Genomic DNA, 27500 nt, shown 5'->3' on the forward strand with positions numbered 1-27500 from the left:
GCAGAAAAGGCCCATTCTCGTGTTGCCACCCTCCAGACCTGTTGTGGGGGAGATGCACGAAGCAGTGCCTCAGATGATGATCACAGGGTCTAGGCCAGTTCATAATGGGGAGAGGCAGTCCTTGAGGTACTGCGGTCCTGAGCTGTTTAAGACTTTATACTTCAAAATGAGCTCTTTGACTTGGGCCTGGAAACTAAATGGCAGCCAGGTCAGGATCGGTGTAATATGCTCAAACTGTCTCGCCCTGGTGAGCAGCCTGGCCACCAAATTCTGCACCGGCTGTCATTTCCAAACCATCTTCAGAGGCTATACATAATGCGTTGAAGTATTTTAACCTAGAGGTTTCCAGATCATAGATGGCAGAAGTCAGGCCATCCCTGTCCGGATAGGGAGGCAGCTGGACTACCAGTCAAAGCTGATGGAAGGCAGTCCATGCTACTGAGGCCACCTGAGCCTCAGGTGACAGCAAAGGGTCTAGAAGTACCCCCAAACTACATGCCCAGTCGTTCAGGAGGCAAGGAACTCCATCAAGAGCAGGCAACCTTCCGTCCATTTGGTCTCGGTCTTTTTTTTAAAAAGACTATTCTGCTGCAGTAGGCCAGCTATATTGTCTCCTCAGATATTAAATTGAAATAAGTGTAAAACGACCACTTGGGTCGTTAGATAGCTAGGCTTCAAGCCTTCACTTTTACAGTAATTATCAAAAGTCTGGGAAGTTTGTTATAATCTTTTTTGTGTTAAATTCATCAGTATTCTTTCATCCACATAAAGCAGGGTTGAAATGTTTTTTTTATTTCTGGGTTGGGGTGGGGGCTTATATTTAGAAACAACTATGTAACCACACCCTATATGCAAGTTGAAAAGGAGATGGCTACATCTTCGAAGATGCCCTTTATAATTTGCGGGAATCAGAGAGTTCCCCAAGGACACTCAACCTGACTTTAAAGGAGGTGTTGGTATAGAGAGCCTGTATACAAAATAGGGACGCGGGTGGCGCTGTGGTTAAAACCTCAGTGCCTAGGACTTGCTGATTGTATGGTCGGCGGTTCGAATCCCCACGGCGGGGTGAGCTCCCGTCGTTCGGTCCCAGCTCCTGCCCACCTAGCAGTTCGAAAGCACCCCTAAGTGCAAGTACATAAATAGGTACCGCTTTATAGCGGGAAGGTAAACGGCGTTTCCGTGTGCTGCGCTGGTGCTGGCTCGCCAGCTGCAGCTTCGTCACGCTGGCCACGTGACCCGGAAGTGTCTTCGGACGGCGCCGGCTCATGGCCTCTAGATCAAGATGAGCATGCAACCCTAGAGTCGGACACGACTGGCCCGTACGGGCAGGGGTAGCTTAAAATAGAAGATGTTTATCAGTTTTCAGCTCCTCAAGTCTTTTCCAAAACACCTCTTTTGGTATAGCGTCAAAGGCAGACTTGAGATATAGGAAGCCTACATACAAAGTCTGAGTGTGATTGATGTATATTTTTGCGTAAGATAATCGAAAGGGAAGTTGTGATCGCTTGTAGATGCAGCAGTTTGGATACTAGTTATCTAACTTAGGCAGGAGATATCTAGCTCATATCTCCCACTTTCTGAAGTAATCTAAGGGGAGCTTTGAAAAGCTCACCCTTCTACATTCATAAGTGGTGATTGTTTATAAAATGATTGCCAGTTCATTTTGGTTCTGTTTACCAGGGGAAGAAATCAGAAGTTAGACATAAATTGCATTGCCTTTTAATATACAGTGGTACCTCGGGTTAAGTACTTAATTCATTCTCGAGGTCCGTTCTTAACCTGAAACTGTTCTTAACCTGAGGCACCACTTTAGCTAATGAGGCCTCCCGCTGTTGCTGCGCTGCCGGAGCACGATTTCTGTTCTCATCCTGAAGCAAAGTTCTTAACCCGAGGTAATATTTCTGGGTTAGCGGAGTCTGTAACCTGAAGCGTCTGTAACCTGAAGCGTATGTAACCCGAGGTACCACTGTATAGAGGAGATTCCTCTCTAAACATGACTACTGAATTATTGTACCTTATTCTGTGGGCCTTAGAATTCTGGGCTGACCAAAAAGCATCTACTGAGGTTTGCCTCGTTATGCAAAAAATAAATGGTACAAATCTTTGCAACAATTGTTGCACTTCATGAAGTTGGGTTGAGACTATGGGTTTCATCCAATGCTGTTCCTACTCAGAGGCCCAGCTGAAGTTAATACACAATACTAATTTAGGTTCACTAATTTCAGCGCACCTACTGTGTGTAGAACTTGGTTGGTACATCCCTACCTCTTGTTTGATGGGTCCAAACATTTTCCAGGAGGGAGCAGGAAAGCTGTGCTAAACCATGGCTTAACATTCCAATCTGCAGTTAATCTTTAACTATGGGCAGTAAAAGCAAGCCACAGTGGAAACAAGCCACCAAAGCCAATATAAGAAAGCTGGCTTGTTTTCATGGATCATAGATTAATCACAATTTAGGATTTGGGCATAATGCAGAAGGAGAAGTTCCCAATCTCTTCTTCATGTCCACACTGGAGAGAGAAGAGAGAGAGAGCTCAAGAGCCTGTGTGGCACTGTGGCTCATTCTCAGAATACTAACTCATGGTTAAGCACTGGGCACTTCATTAAAATGCCTTCTCAATGTTGCCATAATAAAACAAATGCCCACTCTATTCTGTGATAGTAATACTGCTCTATTCTGCCTTGGTCAGACCGCACCTGGAATTGTATGTCCAGTTCCGGGTGCCACAATTTAAGGAGGATATTGATAAGCTGGAGAATGTGCAGGCTGACCAAGGTGATGTAAGAGTCTAGCCTTACATCAGCCTATGTTTCTATGATCCTCACTAGCACTTGAACAAATGACTGTTACTTTTCCAATCGCTTTCTTTTTCTAGAGTTGGATCATCTTTTTTGAATTATGCACCTACCTCTTTCTGTTTCCCGTAGGTGTTTCATTGCTATTTTTCTTTTAAAAAAGTTTACAAACCTTTTTCAAAACATTTATATTCTCAATCAGCTAAATTATTATTTCATATTGTCTCCCACCAGCTCACTTCTCCACCAGCTTACCTTTTAGCATGGCAATCATATCTCTCAAGATCTCCAACAAATTAGTTACAACTGACCTCTTTCTCATCAGTCCATGTTGAAAACCTTTAATCACATTAGGCGTTCTAGTGCATTCCCATGTTGAATTCTGCAAAATTGTGCATCTTCATTCCCACCCCTCCTTTCCCCTTCCTCCCACCTTGCATCCTCAAGTGATGTTAAGCTAACCAGTCTGTAATTGCTTCTTACATCACGTGGATGTTCTTCGGATGAGAGTGTTAGGTTTGTCACTTTATAGTTCTCAGGAATCTGACCTGACACTAGAGAACTTCTGAACTGGAATGGTTCACTGGTTTCTGGTCAGATGTAATAATGATCATTTATTCCATTTTCTAAGCACTATATCCAAAGCAGTATATCCAAAGGCACTTTAAATAGACTGGGTGAATCTTGGCAGACGCTGAACAGAACTTTTCCAAATTTTAGCATATGTATTGTTTTATACTTCCATCTGGCCAACAGATATCTGAGTGCTTTGTATATTGCCACCCTTTTCTTGCCACTAAGATACTTACATGTGTCTCTAATATAACTTGCTGGTGTTTTTGCATACTGGTTGCTGGTGGCTTACAGCTATTGTGTATACATGTACATAAATCTGATTTAGCTCTCCAGCCAAATTTGCAAACAAGCAATGTTATCTGTGGAGACAAATGTTTTGTAACCCCATCCATTGCAGAACTAGATTACACGGGCACAATCCGCTCAGTGTTACACAATTTTATGACACCCCCCCCCCAAACTGGAGAGATTTCAACATGTGCTTAACTCCCTCAAGTAAATCAATGTGATGTTCCAAGTGCTTGACTTCGGCTGAACTGTGAAACGGAAATAAGACAATTTTAAAAGCATGAGAAGAAATATGCCTTTCATTTTTATTTGCATGCAGTTTAACCATTTTCACTGGTTGTGTCGAGACATGTTAACTTTTCAAAAAAGAGCAGGGCAGGCAGAAAAACTAAACAAGACCCGGACAAACCTCTAAGGAAACAGGGAAATAATTTAAATAAGCTTATTAGCTATGAATCACACTTCTAAAGGTGATTTCTAGTTAACATTGTAGCACGTATATTACGTATTCTGTTTCAGGGTGCAATCCTGTTCCTGTAGAAATCAATGATGAAAACCCTATTGATTTTTAATGTATCAGAATTGTAGACTTTAAAATAATGACTTCAGAACAACTGGACCACTTTTAAGCAGTATAAACATGATCCATTGCACCAGACTTTAATGCTAGAACTGGTTAATAAAATAATCCCCATTGAATTCAATGGGACTCCCTTCTGAGTAGACATGGTTAGGATTGTGCTGCAAGTTGGATATCACCCAGTGTCTTTTCCTTGACTTCCTTTATTTTCTAGAGTTCGATTCTGTTTCTGGCGGTTATTTGAGAAGTGCTAATATTAGTATTTAGTAGGTACTCTCCTTACAGTCCTATTTTATACCAAATGAAATGAGCTTACACAAAAGCATATGGAATAAGAAATTAAAACTGTAAGTAATAGATTACATTCTCGGAGCACAAAATTGCTTATACCTGTTGGATGTTGTCTTTTTTCTGACTGGCGTAAACAAAAGAAAGAGCTGCTCCTTTAGGAAGGTGCCTAAAGGAATAGAGACGCTTGCTGGAACATTTCTTTTAAATCTGAATTTCAATGTGTGTCTATCCGCATGCGCATTTAAAGCTAACGGTTCTGATGGCTCTTTAAATGCCATTTCAAATCCAGAGCATAGCGCAGGTGGTGCTAATATAGGACAGTCCCCTAGGCTCTTGTCGCCAGGAGTGGTACAGCTTGTTCAGTGTCTGCGTCCATATGGCAATCTGTCCCATTCACAGAAAAGACATTGTAGCTGTGCCTGTGGGTGCTGTGGTCAATGTAGTGTGAAAAGGAAAATTGTAACTCTCAGCAACCTTTGCTATATGCACTTCCTTTTGTTAGAGAATCCAAGGGGTGTGTGTGTGTGTGTGTGTGTGTGTGTGTGTGTGTAATTCTTAAATACCCAATAAAATTCCCAAATCTTGCCGCGTTTATTTTTCTGTTTGTTTGTTTGTTTTCCTTCCGTGTGTGTTTGTGTGTATTTTCCCCTAGTACTGCAGGGTTAACTAAGCAGGTTGTTATTTGATCACATACCAGTTCATGGTTACCTGGCTTTTCACCTCAAAGGGTATCTCTGGTTGTTTAGAGCCAAACTTAATTGTGACACAGTCAGTACTTTGGTTATTCATGAGGTTTACCCCACTCATGTTATAAAGTAAGATTTTCTAATTTTAAGATCGAAAGGTGTTCAGAAGGGAAGGGGAGATGAGCCCTGGCCCTTCTCCCGCCTTCGCTCTCTATGGTCCATAGCTTCAGCCCCTACCTGCTTAGCTTTCTTCCAGTCTGAACTAGGGTGCCTAAAGTGATGGACTGCAGAAAGGTACGGGGGTGGTGGGATCAGGGATCAGCTCCCCTTACCCCAGACATGGCCAGATTTGGCCCTCCAGCTGTTTTGGGACTACAACTCCCTGCATCCCTAGCTAACAGGACCAGTGGTCAGGGATGATGGGAATTGTAGTCCCAAAACATCTGGAGGGCCAAGTTTCGCCATGCCTGCCTTACCCATTCACACCTTCAATGTAGGACCCTCTATACCTGAACCCACTATACCCTGCTTTTAGGCATGAGCAAAGCAGACCTAGGAGTAATTAAAGCAGCTACCCCATCACAGCAGACCTACCTTGACTTATACGCTGTAAGTCAGGGCTGGGAAACTTGTCACCTTCCAGGTGTTGTTGGATTAAGCAGCTCCCATCAGCCCCAGCCAGCATGGGCATTGGTCAGGAATTACAGGAATGGTAATCCAACAGTTTTGGGAGCACCATAGGTCCCTCACCCCTGCTTTAACACAACTCATCTTGAAGTGTATGAGTGCCCCAAAAGTTGAAGTATTTTGTTATATCTCTGAAGGTTGTGTGTTTATGTCTTTCATGCTCTTAAACATGCATGGGTGCATGTATAAAGGCAAATACAGTTTAGCAAGTCAAAGGTGACTGGTGCTGTTTCTAGGTCTTCATCATTGCCTCCTGGAAGCTGCTGTTCCTTAACCAAAATTGCCTGTAATTTGAAAAAGGGGGGGGGGAGTGCTTCTGTACAAGTCATTTCCGTTGAAATCAGTGGAACTTAACTCAAAATAGATTTATTTAGATTTGAGGTGAAAAACTGTCTGGAACAAATTTGGCCTTTGTTTTTCATTAAAAAGGAGAAACAAGAAATTGTGTGTTTTGCCTTTCCTCCTCATTTCAATTTTTTCCTGAGTCTGATTGTGATCTCCACAAAAGCCTCTAGAAAACATCTTGGCATCCAGTGATAAAACCCTTTCCGGGGTGCAGTACGGATCCAACAGCAGAGTAGGAAAAAAACACATAGTCAAAGGGATTTCTTAATGAAGAACATGAAGGATGTGTTAAAAAAAAATCAAGAAAAGGTTTTAAAAATTTACAAAACAGCAAAACTGGGTGGTTGCTCCTGCGTCCCACATTGCCATTATCATGCCAAATGTTGTTCTGTGTTTGCGTGATTATTTGTTATGCTGTTTAGATAAACACAAACAAATAGAAAGCACAGCACCTGCAATAGCATATGATATTTACACTACCTGTATGATTCAGCTGGTTTTCTGAAGAAATAGAGACTCTTGTGTCCTATGGAATCGGATCGCTTTTTATAACGTGCAAATGAAGGAAAGCATGTCATACACCTGCTTGATGGTGTCGTCTTGCTATGCATTTTTCATTCCTCTCGTGTTGCACTTATGAAGAGTGAGGAGCAAAGACCAGCAGGAGAGGAACAAAGTGGGGGGGGGGAGTGGCTGATTCCTGAGCTGATGTGATTGCTGCTGTAGGAAAATGGTAGGACTTCTGTGTACAGAACAATACAGTTAATTTCTTTTTAATTCTGAGTGTGGTCCACCAATTATCCCTGCTGCAACACTTTAGTTCTTCTCTAATGGGACCTAGATGGGATTGTTTTTTTTTTAAGCCCTGCCTTTAAAAGAGTAGGTTTTGTACCGTGGTTGGACTTTGGGCGGATGATTCCCATTTGACTACTCATTGCATAGACATTGGGGCTTTTTCATCTCTTTTAATGCTGCTGCTCTGTTACTCTCTGGAGTGCTGGCAGAATCGGGCCCTCCTTTCATTTAAGGCGCAGTAGAAAATATTGTATACAGTATATGACCATTTTGTGCTGTTCTCCAGTTCAGTCTGATGTACAAGCAGGTGTTTAAGTTCAGACATATGCAAACTACAAAATTTAATGGGATTACTCATTTGCTTAAAGTTAGACATATGTTCCCCGCCCCCCTTCTAAAGAATCCTGTTGAACAAGGGCCAGAGTTTTGCTTTTTTTTTCCTTGCTTTTTTTTTTTTTTGGTCCTCAAAATGAATCATATATTCAAGAGCATAAGGCATTTCTGTGTTAAAGATCAGTGAGAAAAATAGGCAAAATGTTAGTTTAATTAGAATAAAGTGATCCTAAGATACCAAATCAATCCAACTTTGTCTGAATAAATTAGAGAACTATGCAGAGAGGAATAAAATGAGATTTAACAAGGATAAGTAGAGTGTGGTTCTGATAGGAAGTTGAAAATCAAAATACATGTATAAAATGAAACATCAGCTTGGAAGAAGCAATTGTATGAGGAGGCAAGATGAGAAATTACAGTGCCTTCTTTTTATTAAAGGCTAATGTGATATTGGTGTTAATCACCTTCTTATACATTTTTTAAGTTGTTATTCCAATTATAAAATATAGAGCACCAGTGGCACCAGTTAGGATGCTAAGAACAAACCTGAAGGAAAGATTTTTATTCCTACAACAAAAAAGAATACTGGTGCAAATACTGAAGTGAGCAACCAGAATGATAAAGAGTTTGAAGGGAATAGGCTGTGAGCTAAGATTAAAGGGAATTAAATATCTAGAGCCTAGGAAAATAGAGGCTATGGGAGGCCATGATGATAGTATGTAAGTACATGAGGAGACATTAAAAAGAGAAGGAAGGAGAAATTGTTCTCATTAGTTAGCAATGAAATGACTAGAAAATGCTGGGTCTTAAATTCTCCCTGTCAAAGTATTTCTAATGTGCTCTGCATTCCGGGTGCCTGGGTACCAAATTGAAATAAAAACTGAAGTGATCAGAGGAAGGGGAAATGCAATACAATTAAATGGATAAAGGAATCCACACCTAAAATTGGTGTTGGAATTTAAATTAGTTGACTCCTCTTTTACAGGCACAATGAAAAACTTACGAAGAAATTGGAGTTGTTTAGGCTTTAGTAAAATATCAGAAGGAATGCCTTTTTTCATATATGTTACTGTTTCTTTGGCAGCATCCACTGACTGCCCAGTTTTTTTGCTATGGTGCTTTCAGGTCAAAACTGCATGTTAAATCCATAGTCTGGAGACCTGTTGAAGCTGTATATAACTGCCATGGGGGGGGGGGGCTGATCTGCCTCATTAAAGCAGCTGTTTAGTGTTGGGAGTGAAGCTTTCATGGATGCCAGTGAGTTCTTCCCTCCCATGACAAACAGCAACTTCCAAGAGCTAACTTGGATTGAGAATAGAGTACACTTTCAGGCCACATACAGTGGTACCTCAGGTTACATACGCTTCAGGTTACAGACTCTGCTAACCCAGAAATAGTGCTTCTCGTTAAGAACTTTGCTTCAGGATGAGAACAGAAATCATGGTCCTGCGGCGCGGTAGCAGCAGGAGGCCCCATTAGCTAAAGTGGTGCTTCAGGTTAAGAACAGTTTCAGGTTAAGTACGGACCTCCGGAATGAATTAAGTACTTAACCCGAGGTACCACTGTACTTTCAGGTTAATGCCTAAACAGGACTACTTATGCACATGATTGCATACTTGATTCTTCTTCACTTGATTCCTGTGCTCTTTAAGATCAGAGGCTGAACGTTTTAATTTCTTCCATTGAAAAGCATAATGTTTTGAGTTGATGTGAGACGATATGATGCTGTGAGTTGTGATGTTCCACTCATGCACAGATGCAAACCATGCCCTGAATGTTGCACACATAAAGCGATGAACCTGCCCTTAGAAAAACCAAATACTGTGTACATTTCTCGTACTATGCTGTTCTTAAAGCCCTAAACTGCCTCGGCCCAGTATACTGGAAGGAGCGTCTCCACCCCACCCCCCATCGTTCAGCCCGGACACTGAGATCCAGCTCTGAGGGCCTTCTGGTGGTTCCCTCACTGCAAGAAGTGAGATTACAGGGAACCAGGCAGAGGGCCTTCTTGGTAGTGGCACCTGCCCTGTGGATCACCCTCCCATCAGATGCCAAGGAAATAAACAACTATCTGACTTTTAGAAGGCATCTGAAGGCAGCCTTGTTTAGGGAAGTTTTAAATGTTTGATCTTTTATCGCTTTTATTATTAATAATAATAATATTATGTTGGAAGCTGCCCAGAGTGGCTGGGGAAACTCAGCCTGATTGGGGGTGGGGGTGGTAATAAATAATAAATCAGTAGTAGTAGTAGTAGTAGTAGTAGTACAGAACATGTAGTTCACAGTGCAGATTGGCCAGACATGGATCTGGAGGAAAGGAAAGGACTGCTTTGGAGAAGGTTGTCTTGGAAATTATGTTGGGGGTGGCCCTAAAGGACAGTGAGGGCAGGCCTGTCTGGCAGACACACCTGCTAGCACTTTGGACTATTTTAAAATAGATGTATTTTTATATGGAGTAAGTTGCCACTGGTGAATTATTTTAAAGAAGTTTTTCTTAACCTTTATTTTATTAGGGTTGATGGAATGTTGCTGCATAACCCAGAAGTATTCTTGTTCTCAGATTTACATCCTTATTACATTTTTTTTCTTAAATGAGCCCTGGGCTTTGTGTTCTGTTTATATTCAGATAAGAAAGCATTTGTTTTGCCAATCAGTTTCTGTATACAGTAGTGCCTCGATTTAAGAGCAGTCCTGTTTAAGAACGATTTGGTGTACGAACTCAGCAAAACCGAAAATAGTGTCCCAGTTTGCGAAGTTTACCTCGGTGTAAGAACGGAATCCGAACAGTAGAAGGGCACTGGCAGCCGGAGGCCTCATTAGGGAAAGTGCTCCTGGTTTAAGAAAGGTTTTGGTTTAAGAACGGACTTCTGGACTAAGTTTGTAAACCAAGGTACCACTGTATTGTAATTTGTTACCCAAGTCTTGAATACTGACTTATCCCAGTGATGGCAAGCAAAACGATCAAGAGTCTGGAAACCAAGCCTTATGAGGAATGGTTGAGGAGTTGGGTATGTTTAACCTGGAAAAGAGGAGACTGAGAGGAATCTCTCAAGGGCTGTCACATGGAAGATGGAGCATGCTTGTTTTCTCCTGCTCCGGAGGGTAGGACCTGAACCAATAGATTCAAGTTACAAGAAAGGAGATTCTGACTAAGCACCCAGAAGGGCTTTCTGGTGGTTCAGCTGTGGAACAGACTCCCTCTGAAGGGGGTGGAATCTCCTTCAGGAAGGGTTTAAAGCAGAGGTTGGGTGGTCATCTGTAATTGATGCTTTAGCTGAGATTCCTGCATTGAAGGGGGTTGGACTAGATGATCACTAAGTCCCTTTCCAACTCTACAATTCTATGATTCTAGTATCTTCATTGTACATACCTTTTTACCCTGGCCTTTGATACTCTCTATCTACAGTGGTACCTCTGGTTGCGAACAGGATCCATTCCGGAGCCCCGTTCGCAACATGAGCAGAATGCAACCCACTCCTGCGCATGCACAGGTCGCGATTTGCTGCTTCTGAGCATGCACCTGGCGTCATTTTGAGTGCCTGCGCATGCGCGAATGGCAAAACCTGGAAGTAACCCGTTCCATTACTGTATCTATCTATCTATCTATCTATCTATCTATCTATCTATCTGGACCCACTTTATTTCCGTGATTGCATGTTGTTTTAAACTGTTTTTTAAATTGTGTTTTAATTGTTCTAACTTGCCCTGGCACCTTGGGTTGAAGGGTAAGTAATTAATATAAATTAAAATAAATCTGTTTCTGTGCTATACATCTTTTCTTTTATGTTAACAAGCTCCAGGTTTTCCAGACATGGGACACCAAGGACTGCTGTGTTGTGACGTCTGTAACTCTCCACGAGATCCTAACTTTAACGAGGCAAATGGCAGTTGAGATTATCATTGAATTTAGTGGATGACATGCAGTACTTACAATGCAATGGTCATCCTAGGAAAGTGCAAAGTTTCTTTGTGGTTCCTGTCCACCTCAATAGTGTGTGCCAATAATAGCAACGGGCTCAGCCTCTTAAGGAGAACAAAGCTGACAATCACTAGATTTAAATTACCATCATTCCAGTGGCAGGGTCTCTGCATGAATATGATATCCTGATGGGATGTGAAATCCTCTAATTAAACATGATTTTAGAACCAGAAAGAGGAAAGAAAATGAGATGATGAGGATAATGGGCAAGAAAACTATGCATTTCAACAAAGAGCGAATGATAGGCACACAGGACATTGCTCCATCTTTTCCTTGGCAGATTGCTCAAGCTTGCTGTCTTTAAACTGTTTCAAATAGCCCAGTAACTGAGTCTCTGTAAGCAAACTAACAGGACATTAGCTGAACACATTCTTGAAAATTAGATGAATATTCTTATTAGCCTGTTCAAAACATCTTGTAACAAATATCTTGGGAAGGCTGTGCACTTTTACATGACAGAGTGTTTCCTCTATGCTATACCATAACAATAGAAGGAGTGATATATACAGTGGTACTTCGGGTTACATACGCTTCAGGTTATATACGCTTCAGGTTACAGACTCCGCTAACCCAGAAACAGTACCTCGGGTTAAGAACTTTGCTTCAGGATGAGAACAGAAATCGTGCTCCGGTGGCGCGGCAGCAGCAGGAGGCCCCATTAACTAATTAGCTTAACCATCAGGTTAGCTTAATCATCAGGTTAAGAACAGTTTCAGGTTAAGAACGGACCTCTGGAATGAATTAAATACTTAACCCGAGGTATCACTGTATATGCAAGCATTTACTAAGACATAATAATAATAAAAATAATTTATTATTTATACCCCGCCCATCTGGCTGAGTTTCCCCAGCCACTCTGGGCGGCTCCCAATCAGTGTTAAAAACAGTACAGCGTTACATATTAAAAACTTCCCTGAACAGGGCTGCCTTAAGATGTCTTCTGAATGTCAGGTAATTATTTATCCCTTTGACATCTGATGGGAGGGCGTTCCAGAGGGCGGGCGCCACTACCGAGAAGGTTCTCTGTCTGGTTCCCTGTAGCCTCACTTCTCGCAATGAGGGAACCGCCAGAAGGCCCTTGGCGCTGGATCTCAGTGTCCGGGCTGAACGATGGGGGTGGAGACGCTCCTTCAGGTATACAGGACCGAGGCCGTTTAGGGCTTTAAAGGTCAGCACCAACACTTTGAATCGTGCTCGGAAACGTACTGGGAGCCAATGCAGATCTCTCAGAACCGGTGTTATGTGGTCCCGGCGGCCACTCCCAGTCACCAGTCTAGCTGCCGCATTCTGGATTAATTGCAGTTTCCGGGTCACCTTCAAAGGTAGCCCCACGTAGAGCGTGTTGCAGTAGTCCAAGCGTGAGATAACTAGAGCATGCACCACTCTGGCGAGACAGTTCGCGGGCAGGTAGGGTCTTAGCCTGTGTACCAGGTGGAGCTGGTAGACAGCTGCCCTGGACACAGAGTTAACCTGTGCCTCCATGGACAGCTGTGAGTCCAAAATGACTCCCAGGCTGCGCACCTGGTCCTTCAGGGGCACAGTTACCCCATTCAAGACCAGGGAATCCCCCACACCAACCCGCTCCCTGTAGCTGTCCAGCTTATTCGCAGAGACCAATACATTGTAGTCTTGTATCCTAAGACCTAAGTTGATCAGGACTTGTAAATTAATTCAAGGACCTTGAACCTGGCTTGGTAGTAGATAAGCAGCCAGTGCAGATATTTTAACAATAGTGCCACATGTTGTCAGCCGGGTGTCCCATCAGCAGTCTGGCTGCCACATTCTACACCAGTTGGAGCTTCTGAATCAGACCAAAGGGCAGCCCCACATACAGTGCATTGCAGTAATTCAGCCTCACGGTTACCAATGCATGGACTATGGTGGTCAAACTATTCCTACCATGGAATATTCACTACTCTGTTGATGATGGCAGGGATCATTCTTCCCAATGGACTTGACAGGCAACTTCCTTTAAAGCCTTTCACCTCCTCTCTAGGGTGAGGAGTCATCCTGCCAGTGGCGTAGCGTGGGGGGTACAGGGGGGCCAGCCGCACCGGGCGCAACATCGGGGGGGGGGCGTGCTCGCACTCGCAGCTCTCTGCCCCTACTAAAATCCACGGGTTAGGGGGCGCAAATTACTTGCCTTGCCCCGGGTGCTGACAACCCACGCTACGCCACTGCATCCTGCCCTTGAGATTGACTTTGCTTGCAGTTGGTAAACTCAGAGTAGACATGTACAGGACTGCATTGTAAGTATATGTTCTCACCATGTGGTCAACATTCAGTGTTGTATTTTTAGAGATACTAGACTTCAGTATGGTACTTGTCAGATCACGTCCTGTTGAGATTTAGGCTTTCAGCACTTTTCCACCTCCACGAAAGCTAAGGACCTATCAGGATGGTCCACCCTCAGAGGCTAAATGGATCCAACAAGTTTCCAGATGGCTCTGGGGGATTTTCCAGCTCATATGACTGGTGCTCCTGTTGAAGCCCTGGCTGATCTTTGGAACATCTGGATGGCTCGGGCTGTTGACATGATAGCCCTGAGCACTCCCTCTGCTGCTTTGTGGACCCCATTTGGCTCGCTGGTATACTCCAGAGCTTAGTTAAAACAAACAGGCTCACCATCAAGCCTACCTAGTGGCAGTGAAGGCAGCAAAGAAGGCATGCTTTACTGTCTCCATTGCATCCTCATTGTGCCATCCAGCAGAGCTTTTCCAGGTACTGTGGGGCCTTTTACAGTCTGGCCTGAAGGAGATGACAGAACTGGCTGCAGCTCGCTGTGACTTGTTTGCAAAGCATTTTGATGATAAAGTCACTAGCATCCACCAGGATCTTGACTCCGCTGTTACAGCAGTTAAATCTCAGGGGGTTTCCAGAGCACTGTCTGGTCCTGTTGTGTTGGATAGGTTTCAGTTAGTAAGGCTTGACGATGTGGACAAAGATAACTTGGATCGGTCAGGATGACCACTTGTGCTACTGACCCTTGCCCCTTGTGGCTGATAAAAACCAGCAGGTAGGAGGGGATAGCTGGCTGGGCCGGGGGGGGGGTGATTAATGCCTCTCTGCGATAGGGAGTTTTCCCTGCCTACTTGAAGGAGGCCGTGGTAAAAACTGCTCCTTAAGATCTTTGGATTAAGGGTGGTATACCAAATTAATTGTTTATTTGATTTTTGCCTTGGGTTGCTGTGTGAAGAAAGATTCACTGGTATCAGCAAAAAGCATGTCACAAAATTCAGACTACATTTCTAAACCCATTCAAGGCTGTACTCTCTGCAACCCACTTGAGGATCACAGAATAGACACTGAAGGTTGTGCGGAAATTTTAAAGGTCTGCCTAAGAGTATAATTAGGCCTTTATGTTTTTAGAACAGTATTTTTATTGATATAAGTCTATTAAGAACAGTTCAGGGTTGTTGTTGTTTTTTAATTCTGTGCTAGCTATTGAAGGGAAAAATGAATCTCTTTATACTTTATTAAATGAGCACATACTCTACAAGTCATTGACATGCAGTAAGGATGGTACCTAACAATGCCATTTCTTTCAGTCAGTAGTGCACTTATAAAACAGTTTTGGTCTAGAAAATGTATAGGCTGTGCTATCGTGCGTGCTGAAAAGTGTGGTTTGCCATTGTGCGTACTTCAATAGTCATGTCTTTAGTGACCTCAAGGTTAGGCTGCTATAATACATTCTATGTAGGGCTGTCCTTGGGGAATTGTTCAGAAGTTTCAGTTGGCAGAGAACATGGACTTGCCTTTGACCAAGAAGTACTCCACTGTTTCTCCTGACCCCCTGGTAGCCCTACTGTCATCCATTCAAGAGGATAATGCTAATCTCTAAATCTTTGAACAGTCTGCTAGAAGTCTACCGCTTTTCTATGTCTTGTGGCAATTTCTAGAGCCAGGAGCGCACCTGAGCCTATGCATATGCTTTTACTGTCTGGACGTGGCACATAGAGAGAGCCGTTCTCAGTAGTTTTGTCAGTTATGAAACTAATTTTCTTTAGCGGTTCAGGGCTGCTCCATCCATGTCGGGTTTCCTAGCCAGAGCCTGTTTTTCATGTGGTGGTGGGGAGTGTATTCCATTGTATGTGAAAGTTGCCCCTGTGTCTCAACCGGTATATTGATTTTAAAATAGATTTATTTCACCAACAACAGGCGTATACCACCTGCCAAATTATTCTCAGATTGCAGCTCTGAATAGTGACCCACCTAACCGATAGTAATTGGAGCAGATGAGATCCTTCCTAGTCTTGTTTGGGCCTGGAACCAAAGTTACTCCTCAGTGTATAGAATACAGGAAGCTATTTGTCTGCCCTTTTCTACTACATCCCAGAGATGGGTAGGTGTTTTCAAGTTATTAAGAGTGAATATGATGATCTGGCTCAAACAGCATGCCTGTTCTTTTGCCCAGTGTGAATCATGAATCCGTACTGTAATTTCACATACAGTTCTCTGTTCATTTAGACTTCTTCTAAAGTTGCAATATTTTACTTTTTCTAGAGCCTTTTTAAAATCCCTGTTTGTGTGGGCATCTTGTTTCTGCTGTGCCTGTTTAAAGGAAGGCCTTGTCTGAGTGGGTGCAGGTCGCCAATATGAAACAATCAACTTCTTTGGGGGAGGGGAAAATGTTTCACACTCTTTGCAGCGACATGCATGTTACATTTATTCCCATATATGCCATAAAGGTATAAAGAAAACAGTCATATTTTCAAGCACATAAGTCACATGCCAAAGAACTACAGCCACTCACGGCTTCCTGGAAAATATTAATCACAGCTTGCCTTGTCTTGAAACATGCATCTTCCCTTCTCACTTGATGTTCATTAGGAGACATGTAGTGTGCATAAAGCACCGAGGAACCAAAATATGGCACTGCCCCAGTATATTGATAATTTACTAGGATGTTTCTTCAAATAAAGTGAAAAGAATTTTTCCCCTGTGCGTTTTTCATATAATGTGATTCAGAGTGGATTAGAGCATGCATAGAGCAGCCATTGGCTGGCCAGTGGAGAAAACATCACCATTTCTGCATTGCTGCGCAGTGTAGGGGGCAGCAGTCTTGGCTGCATCTGGATTTCAGGGGAGATTGCAGTGTGGGGTCAGTGATCTTGGCTTTAGGTTCCCATTTAACTACACATCCTGTTATTGGCAGCTCTCTTGATTTTACCCAAGGACTTCTGAGAACTGCTGTTGGTACTACTTCAGTTCTGCCTCTCTCTGTCCCTTATTTTCCCCAAGTAATAAATAGCACAAAAAATTGTTTCATTTTTATTTTTCACATGGAATTTAATTGTTAGTATTGGGGGGGGGGGAATAACACTGTCAGCACTTAATGGCAATAGTTCAAGAAACATGAAGCATAGTCCTGGCATTACAAACCTTTTTGGATAGTACAGGGGAACGGGTCTTACTGATTTTCCCAATTTTTTGGTGCATATTTATATAGATAGTGGGGGTTTTGTTACTACAGCTATATCTTGGGCATGCAAATTATGTCATTTTTCAAATATAAAATGAAAATGAAGATTTTTAGGATTCTGCAAAAGCCACCAGATTACATATTAGAAAGCAGTGTTCATGATTCATAACATGAACACAGCTGTGCAGAATTCTATATACACTCACATATAGGGCTCAGGGGATGTTTTCATAAAATTGGCGAGTGCTATTAGTCTTTATTAGATATATTTAAAAAAAACAGATTAGGAACTTGATATGTGGTTTGCACTGGCATTTACAAGTTGGCAACTATAGAACACATGGACATTTTGTCCTTCCCTTGTTGCATTTGTGTGGCTTTTGTGCTTGCGATTTAAAATGTTTGCAAAGTCTGCCAGGTACTGAAACAAAAAACACAGACATAGCTACAATTTTTTTTCATTGATCCTAATGGGCTGCTAATATGAGTGCCTGGTTTCCCACTCTTCTGTTCAAGTCAGTTGATAACAAGTCAACAAAACACAGTCTTATATTCAATTTAAAAACAGCTGGGTGTGATATAACATCAGCTGTAAATCCCCCTAGCAGAGCTTGTCCTAAAATGGACATTCTTCTACCTCCAGTATGAAGCTGAATTGTCTACTGAGGAAATAAATTGGTGCTCTTCTCTTTTTAAAAACTGTAGCCCTACTACTTGCAGCTGAAAAACAGTTTATTGAAATATACTTATATCACATAGCAATACTACACATAGATAACATGCCTTTATGTGTGACTTTATCTGACTCATATTTTATTACTGAGACTTTGACAGAGTTTGGATGTCACGATGAACAATGGTTTATCATGATGAGAACACGTCTAGCCTTCCCTGTGCTCCCTCCAACTCCTACCAGGGGGAATACAGAAGTTTTCTTTTCCATTTTTATTTCACCACAGTTTGCTGTGCCATCCAAACTTCACAAGCTGTGGGCAATCTTAAATACGGTTTGTTTGAAGCCACCCATCTTCAAACCATGCTTTATGATGCTGTCTTGTGCCAGCGTGCATACGTTTAACCACAGTTTATAGTTCAGATGTAACACTAAACTTTGCTAAATTAGAAACGAAAGGTTCTAATCTTCACCTTGTGACTGTGCCGGAGGATGCTGGGAAGAGTGTTCTAGCCTGGTGAGGAGCCTCGGCTAATTTACATTACAGTCAAAGTTTATTGTGACATCCAAATTCAGAAACTACACGAAACAGTTTGCTGTTATTCTTATCTATTGAAAGTACAGAGGTTGTTGCCATCTCTACTAACCAATATAGTGGAGATGGATATGATTTGCATCAATTGATCGATGGCTATCCTTCCAAGGGGCTCAGGGTGGCATATGTTACCCATCGCTCCCTCCACATTTATCCTCATAACACTGTGAAGCAGTTTAAGCTGAATGATTGTGAATGGCCCAACACTGCCCAGTTAGCTTCTTGGCTGAGTGACGATTTGAGTACCCCTCTCCCTGGAACAAGTCTGGTGTTCTTTCCAAAGGCTCTGTTAGAAGGCATCTCCAATACCTCAAAGCTAACAAAGCACGCAAGATAACCCCCAAACCTCCCTATAACTAAGCTCAAGTACACATAATTGACACAACAGCACATTCTTCCTCTTCTGCTATGCCTCTCTTCCCCTCCTTCCTCTATCTCGAATGCGTCAGATGGTAGACTGTATACCCTTTGGGGCATAGACCTGTCCTCTTGTACTTCATGCAGCGCCATTGCACATTTGTGGAGCTATATAAATAAAATAACAGCAGCAGCATGAATGTTCTGTATTTTGACATTCTGACTTGCTGTGGGTTTTGTGTATGCAATGGGAGGATTAAAATGTGCGTGAGGGTACACTGTAAAACTATGTGATAGCTCAAACCTACAACAGTCTGTGTCTTATATTTAGGTAGATCACACCAGAATCTGTTGCAGCCCGGGAATCACATGTTGCAGCAACATTTTCCCAACCAATTTTTCTTCTCCACTATTTCAGTGATGGGCTTCCAGTTGCTGGAATTTAATTGCTGATGGAAATTAACGTACATTGCGGCAAATGATTCTTCTACTGCTATGCAAATGACAAATTAAATTGATTTCCAACTTGGAGATTAACCTATGCACTTGAAAAGTAATAGGTGTAGCATCTTTTTACCTATTTCCAGTGATGGAAAAATTAGGGTAACAGGCATAGAGAAATTTTCAGTTCCATTGAGAAGTTTTCTGATGCCCTAGACCAGACATGTCCAACGCGTGGATCGTGTAAAGGATTCTGATCTAGCATGACCAAGGCCTCAGGGTGCTTCCGCCCGCCGGCATCTCCCATGGCCACTGGGCACCCTCAGCGCATGCTCGGCCACAGAGAGAACAACTCCACAGGCACTTTCCCCACCTTTCCAGCTCCAGCCTAGCTGCGTTTACTCGAAAGTAAGCCACTGTCCCCCGCTTCCCCACGGAGCTCTTCCTCTGGTAAAGAGGGAATTGGACATTTTAGGGCATGTTGGCTTCCCGCATGCCAAGGGCCCTGGGAGGGGGCTGATGGGTGGGTTAATAATTTGTTATTTTATTATTATAATAATAATAATAATAATAATAATAATAATAATAATAATAATATACCCTGCTCATCTGGCTGGGTATCCCCAGCCAAATATAATATTAGAAGTGACTCCAGATGTGGTTCATCTCTACACCCATCAGCCCCAGCCAGCATGGCCAATGGTCAAGGATGACAGGAACAACAACATCTGGAAGGACCACAGGTTCCCCATCCCTGCCCTATATGGTCCCTCACATGCTTTTAGGTCAGCTGGAGAGGCTGTGCTCATGGCCCCACCTTCATAAGATCCTTAGGAGGCAGTGACAAGAAACAGGACATTTACCATAGTGGAGAAATGTGGTTGGCTCCCCACAGTGAGTAGTTTTAAGAAATAAGTAAATACATTTTTTTAAAAAATAAAAATCAACAAGCATTTGGTTGAAGAGCTTTTAATTTTCTATTTTGCTGATCAGCTACTCTGCTGGTTGCTCTGTAGCTTATTGAATTTTATTGGCGATTTTATAGTGGTTTTGTTTTGTTTGTGTGTATCATACATGTTGGTTTTTGTATGCTGCTTTGGGGTTTCTTTATATTGGAGGAAATGTGTGATATAAGTCTAAGTAATAATGAAAACCCTTATAATTCAGCCAGTAAAAATATCAAATTGCTCATTCTCTTGTTCGCCAAAAGCAATTATGAAGTAAGATTTTACACTGATTTGTAACATATTCATATGTGTTGAATATGACGGGGGGGGGAATTGGGGTTCCAACCCCTACTTGTAGTTAATGCCTGATAGAGACACACGCATGTCTATTATTATTTTTACATCTTTTTGCTTTTGAGCTTGCAGCTTGCAAGACAGTCAGCTGAACACACACACACACACACACACACACACACACACACAATTTGGGAGAAGAAATGAATGTGGACAAAAAAGTGCACCCTTCAAGATAACTGACATGTCTTCTTTTAAAAAGTCATTTAAGGTTATGGAAATTGTCAGGAGAAAATAATTTCCTTTGCTGAAGAGGTTTTCATGCAGAAGTTGAGTAAAGATATTTCAGAACATGGTTCATCAGTTAATGCAACAGATACATTTCCCTGAGCACCACATGGCCTGGATCAAAGCATCTCATGACTTGGAGCAGTGTGGCCAAATCATTATGTATTGATTGGAATCCTGCTAGAGTTTTAACTCTTCGATGTTTGAAAAGGTGCTTCCCAGCCCAGCCACCTTTTTACAAGCTCTGTCTTGGTGGCCTAGGTAGCAGTGCTGCTGTTAATGGCACCCTTCTGTCCCAGTGAAATGACAGAATTCCCTTTTTGCTACATTTCTTGTTAAAATGAATTTTATAATTGGGAAACATTCACTGTATGCTAAGAAATATGAACAGACCTGCAAGAAGAGGAGGGGAGCATGCAGGTCTGTTGTGATAGGGTTAAAGATGCCATAACACAGATATGCGTGCTTTTCTTTCTTTTTGTCTTACACAGTATTTTGGAGCACCTATAACCCTCAAAGTTACTTAAGATGCTAGATATAAACTGCAAGGGTATTTAGTCTTCCATCTGCTGTAAATATGCAATTTTCAAACACTTTTTGTATCTAAGACATAAAGCTACACTGTCAGATGTTCCCAGCATTCACTTCCTATGTTTATTTCAGTTCTTAACAAAACTTCTAATTTATTAATCAATCAGATACACATAACCTGCTTGCTACAATCCCGACACATTTGCGACTCTTCTCTTGTAAAGCTCAAAGGAGGGCTTCCTTGAAACAAAACGGAATTGTGCGTTCCTGGATATTTCACTTTTTATGTGTTTATACTTACATATTTTGCTTTCAACGCTCCAGCAAGTTAAAGTCATTCAAAGCACCACCTTATAATGCTTTCCTGCTTTTTTCCCTTCCCCATCAGTTTATCCCACGAAGAACACTCTCATAGCCATCCGCTTTATGGGCACGGAGTATGCAAATGGCCAGGCTGTGAAGCAGTATGCGAAGATTTCCAGTCATTTCTAAAGTAAGAATATTTTATTTATTTTTTGGCATTTCATATATTTCATTAAGTATGAATCTACCTTCGGATGAGCTAAAAATATCTCCTGCTGTCGGTGGCTTCCTGTCAAAGGTGTCTGTTGTAAATACATATGATGTGCAAGTTGTGTTGTCCTCAGTAAAGCCTGGGCAGAAGGACATTTCAGGGTGACTGCCAAAGGACCTCCCTCATCTGGCACAGTCTGAAATCAACAGGTTACTGGGTTCAGCTCTGCTGCGTGTGCAGATCACATCCAGTAGTGCTTGGGTTTTTATGACAGTCCTCTGTCATTCTTGTATATGTTTTCACCAAACCTTAGATCCAACACAGAAGCAACGGAGGCTATCCTCCTTATTTAATTGATTTTGTAACTGCTTTTATTGAATACAGACTGGCAAAACTACATGCATCGTTAATTGTTTCACATAAGTATCTAATAAGCAAAGTCAACACTACTTAAATTAAATTCTAATTATATTAACTGAGCCCCTGTAGTTTGACACAGACTTTTCCACGCTACCAAAAAACAAAAACAAAACAGTTTTAAATGCGGTATAAAAGTTACATTACTGACAATTTGGTATGGTACCTGCAGGCATTCTATTTTTGTAAATTGTAGTCTGTTTTTGTATTTACCACTGTCATTTTGGAAACTACCACCGACAAAGGTGCTATTTCTAACTTCCACATGTCACATGGTTGCTAGTTGATCTGTCTTGTGTGTTGCCCGTTTATACAACTGTTCGCTTTTCTGCACATCCTCCAGCTGGCCCCAGAGCTTCAATTCTAGTTGTGGATATTTTTGGATACAGTATTTTTGGTCTGGATTGGAGAGAGAGCAGCAGAGAGGGCATTTACAGAGTGTTTAGAGGATGCTCCCCACTTAATGCGGTTGTCGCTTATGCGCTTCGGGGCCTGGTACCTAACCCCCTGCCTAAGTGGGGGGACACCTGTAGTCAGTTCTATGCCATATTGTCTGTGACCCTCATAGCCTTTCATAGCTTAACTCTCTTAACATTGCATATGCGATAATTTCATGGGCATAAAGCATTTTTCAAAAGGGGCAAATCTTTTATAATGCCCTCAATTCTCCTAGATAAGAAAAGAAATTGGGAGTCTTGTTTTTGTTTTATACATTCTGAGAAATGAATATAATAAAGGCTGGAAAAGAAAAAAGAAAAGAAAAGAAAACCAAGGGTGGTTTTTTACACACCCACCCACCCCTACCTGTAATCATTTTGTAGTGTTTGTTCCTAAGGTAAGGAACACTACAAGGTCTTTGATTTTAAAGATAAATTCTGTTCAAATAACAATCCTAGTTGTCTTTCACTCACAGCTAACAGGAGGATGCTTATCAGTATCAGCAGATACATAAGCTATTGTACACATTCATTTCCCTGTTTCTTTTCAAAATAAGTTGCAGTTTTACACAAGGGCTTTCTGTGTTTTCTCTTCCCTCCACCCCTTGAGGCAGTCAGCCACTGGTTGTCATGCAATTGTACCATCAGTTAGAGCTAACTGCTACCAGCAGGTGATTCTGCTAAATCTAATGAAACCAACACACCCTGCATTGCCTCGAATACAGAAAAACAAAAACAAGTCCACTTTTTACTGCTGTGACAGAATGGTCTCATTCTCTGCAGCAAGAAAACAAAAATGCAGGCAGATTTTGTATGCTCTGCCTCAAATATCTAATGCTGTATAATATGGGAGGCAGTAGCAGGGCCACTGGGCTTCTTTTCTTCTTCTTTTATAGATAAATGCCATTCTTGGGCACAGAGGTAGTTCTTTGAAATTAAAGTACATGAGGGCTGATGAGGTGTGCACCTTCTTGGCACCCATGTAGTAATTTGATATGCAATAAGCACTCCCAATAGTCACTGCATAATTCAAACCTAGGGATAGTAGGGTAAACACATGCAGTTTGGGATCCGTGCAATCTAGATGCTTTAGAACAGGGGTCAGCAAACTTTTTCAGCAGGGGGCCAGTCCACTGTACCTCAGACCTTGGGGGGGGGGCCTGGACTATATTTTTTTTTGGGGGGGGGATAAACGAATTCCTATAACCCACAGATGCATTTTAAATAAAAGGACACATTCTACTCATGTAAAAACACGCTGATTCCCGGAACTTCCGCAGGCCGGATTTAGAAGGCGATTGGGCCGGATCTGGCCCCCGGGCCTTAGTTTGCCTACCCATGCTTTAGAGCAGGGCTCTAAAAGAGAGCAGTCCAACGTGCAGGCTCATGTGTCCCTCAAGGCTTTTTTTTGGTGGCCCTCAGCAACATTTGACAACCCCCTGCCACCAGTGAGATGCTGGGTTTGGAGAAGGAGATGTGAGGGCTCTGACAGCATCCTAGAGTCCTCCAGCCAACTTATCAAACCCCAGTGCCTCACTTAGCTGGCTTTTGGAAGGCAGCACAAGGGCTGGGGAGGGGGTGTCTAATTTTGGGCTTGCTGCCCTCCTATACAGCAAGGCAGTGAGCAGCCCACAGGTTCCATGTCAAAGTACTCTTGCAGTACCGCCCTGCTCTAGAACAACCTTCATCAACCTGATACCCCTTTCGGTGTTTGGGGCTATCACTCTCATCAGCCACAGTGGCTAATAATCAGGTATAGTGGGAGTTGTAGTCCAAAACCTCTAGAAAACACCAGATTAGGGAAAGCTGCTCTAGAAAGTGCATGGCTGAATCTACCATTAGTTTAGGATATCCCAGTAAAATGGATTAATTTTTTTAGGGACAGCCACCCCCCCTCCAGGCGGATGAGGGAAGGATTCCAAACCCAAGATCCATTGCAGTGACTGAGGATTCAACAGATTTCTTGCTAAACCCAGCAGATTCCCAGCATAGCTCCCTCATCTGGGTTTAGCTGGGGCTCGATGGTTGAGCTGAGACAGATGGATCTTATGCTGGCATAAACCACAAAAGAGTGGATGTTCTGGAGGCCGTGAGGGATGTGTCTGAGCAGGGGAACTTCCTTTGGTTCATAACTCAGTTCAGCTTGGTGAAGTGACTTGGCAACTCAGCAGAACTTAAGCCAGCAAAATGAATGATATTAGTCAAACTCTGTTTTAGAGTCTTGTTTTCCCTTTGCTAGGCTTAGATATAGATCTGAGCAAAGTATGGAACAGGGGTGATTTATGCTGGCTTAATTTAAGCTAAATTGCTCCTTAGAACCCTATGTGGGTCACTACCATATGGGCATACTATGCAGGATGTTTTTGAGTACCTTTATAAAAAAAATCGTAGTAGTTTAGTTAGGTTTTCATTATTTCCAAACTCTACACCCATATTTTCTCGAAAACATATAGCTTGCCTGTTTTGGGAACGTTGGAGTGTTCACAGTTCCAGCACAATGCTGAACCATGATTTGCTGTTACATCTGAACCCTACAGCAGCTTTCCAGAACTGGTTTTTAAGGACTGCCAAAGGGATGCTATTAAACCATGGTTTGACATTGGTTTCCAAATCAAAGGTTGCACCAAGGCTATTATGACACTGTTATGTTTAAATTCACATACCATTTACAAACCACATGTCTGAATTAAAGGGGGGGGGGACAGTTGAAAATGAAGCATCATTTAACTCCTTTCTGGTTGTTGTTGGGTTGCCGACTTTGTTTTCCAGTTGTATGCCTCTCCTGCAAAGCACAGATGGGCAGGCTTTCGTGGTACAATTTTGCTCTAGGTACTCCATTATGGAGCCTAGAGAACACCCATAGGAGAATGTGATCTAGCAGTGTGTGCTTGCTGAGAGCTCTTCCCAGGAGAATGCAGAGAAGAAGCATGTGAACAGTATGCACATTTATTATGGGGAAAGGGGGACAAAATGTTTTTGTTTTTGGAAGTTTCCCTCCTGGGGAAGGAAGATGTTGTTAGTGACCTGAACAGAGCAAAGATGGGCAACTAACTTTGGGAAACCTTTGTTTCTACCCTGTAGTGACTATATGCCCATTTAGCTTTAAGGGAAAACTCTTTTCATAATATTGACAAACACCGTTTCAACATATTTTCAGTAGGGACTACCAAAAATGGTACTTCAAAACCCCAGTGGGGTTTTATCCAATATTATTTACATGTCTTTCTCTCACTTCCTCTAAATCAAATTATTATTTTGCAAGAGTAAATAACTTTTGACACCGTAGCCTGCATAGTATTCATGTGCATGTGTGTGTGTGCTTGTGGTTTTGGAGTACTTGTAGGAGCAGTAGTAACACATTAGAATATATATTTAAAACGGAGGTTTTTGTCATTTGTAAATGGAGGCTTGCTGGTAATCTGCATCATGTGAATTTTAGTTTTAATAAAACTGAGGAGGGCTTGTGTGAAAGAAACTCTCTCAGCACACTCTGCAATGTTTTCACAAGTGTTTTTATCATGGCAACATCTTGTTTACTTTAGTTGCTTGCCTAAAACTACTTGGAACATGTTAAGAAAACATTTCAGGAAAGCTTCTAAAAGAGGCTTTTGTTTAGCAGCCACTGTGAGGCTGCTCAGCTCACAAAGGTGTTAACTTTCAACCCCTTAAGCACTTCCACATGAAATTCCAGCAACTATGCTTGTGGTTTTTGGGAAGAAAAAGTGCACATTAAAGAGATCAGGTATATGCTAATACACGTTGAAGGAAGGCCGGAAATCATAAATTGTTTCAAATGCATTAATTGCTATTATTTGCGTGTCAGAAAGTTTTAGAGCTGAAGTTACCTCCAGAGTTAACAAAACAGAGACTTCTGGTAAAATTAGTGCAATGTTAGAAGAGGAGTGTGTAGGGGGAGGAAAGCCTACATATATCGAAGCCTGTATATATACCAAGGATACGTATGGTCTTAAAATTCAAACACATGGCCCTGGCAGTTCACTTCTTCAAACATACATAAAATAGGTGGCTGGCTAAAGGTTTTCCATGCTGTTAATCTCCTGTAAGTGACCTAACAGGATGACCAAAATGTATGAAATCTTTTCTGTGTGAAATATACCTTGCCTATTAACAGATCTAAAAACACACACACAGAAAAACAGTTCATTTTATTCCTCAGATTGTCAAACGTGCAGAGTGGAGTTCAGATTTGAATGCCACAGGTTTTTACAGCATGCTTATTAACCTCAATGACATTGTACGGAAGTTCAAGACCTTTCCAATAGTTGCGTCACTTAAAAAGGTCAGAGTGGCCTAAATACCACACTGCCCTCTAGTGATGTATATAATATTAGAAGTAAAAGTTTTAGCGAAGTGGCCCAAAGATATTATCACAACTATCATTACTTTGTATCGTTTTAATATGGAGATAAGAGTTACTTGGTAATCCTCTTTTACTTCATTTGGTCAGCTTTCCAAGTGGACAGATAGGTATGAAATGCACATCTTTCTCCATACATTGAGGATATTTGTTTTGTGCTGTGTACTGTGCTGGAACAAAACCCCTTGTCTTTCATAACCACATATGGGAGTTTTAGGTGCTTAGTTTATGTTTCCCACTTTTAATTTCCGGTATCTAATCAGAAAGCATTACTTAAGAGACAGGGATCATCTTTGTTTCATACTTTTTATTGACACCATCTCCCACATTATTGCTATGTCTAAATGGTAAAATTTATTATTAGCAATAGTGTCACAAAAGTCTGAGACAGCGATTTTCCTTTCAATAAAAGTAGTTAAAAACCTTTTAGAAAATCCATAATTTTGATTGCTGGTACTTCATAAATGTATAACTGGTACTTTTTAGCTGTCTCTTTAGGGAAAAATGAGTTTTATCACCTGCAGTACCTGGGTTAATGAAATTGTATGTTGGAATTTAGCCAGAATGAAAGATGAGATCATTCCGTGGTACTGGTATTAGCAACAGGTCTCATATAAAGCTTTGACGCTTAAGGCAAGTATAATTACAACTGTGTGCATATGTGATTATTTGTCATTTTCAAAGTTCCTGTACTTTTGAAAGAAAATGAAAACATTACCGTAAAGGTCCCATGGTCTGAAAAGCTTTAGCAAAGCAGAAAAGAAATATACACATGTTCATCTTTAACTAGAAAATAAAATTGCTTGCTTTAAATTTGAGCCTCAGTTTCCTGCTCAGCCCTTTACAAAAA

General features: G+C 41.8%; 1 protein-coding gene across 16 annotated transcripts in view; it reads left to right on the top strand.

The window, feature by feature from the left end:
* The window catches only part of FOXP1 (forkhead box P1), a 543747-nt gene that overhangs the window by 458924 nt on the left and 57323 nt on the right, over window positions 1–27500 (top strand). For all 16 annotated transcript variants that reach the window (XR_014216021.1, XM_082209686.1, XM_082209682.1 and 13 more), the window contains one exon: window positions 21293–21397. Coding sequence is in view for 15 of the 16 variants with exons in the window: in XM_082209686.1 (XP_082065812.1) it covers window positions 21293–21397 (105 nt within the window). In the remaining variant the exon portion in view is untranslated. The remainder of the gene's footprint in view (window positions 1–21292; window positions 21398–27500) is intronic.

Source organism: Podarcis vaucheri (genome assembly GCF_965113315.1).
Source record: "Podarcis vaucheri genome assembly, chromosome: 2".
Lineage (NCBI taxonomy): Eukaryota > Metazoa > Chordata > Lepidosauria > Squamata > Lacertidae > Podarcis > Podarcis vaucheri.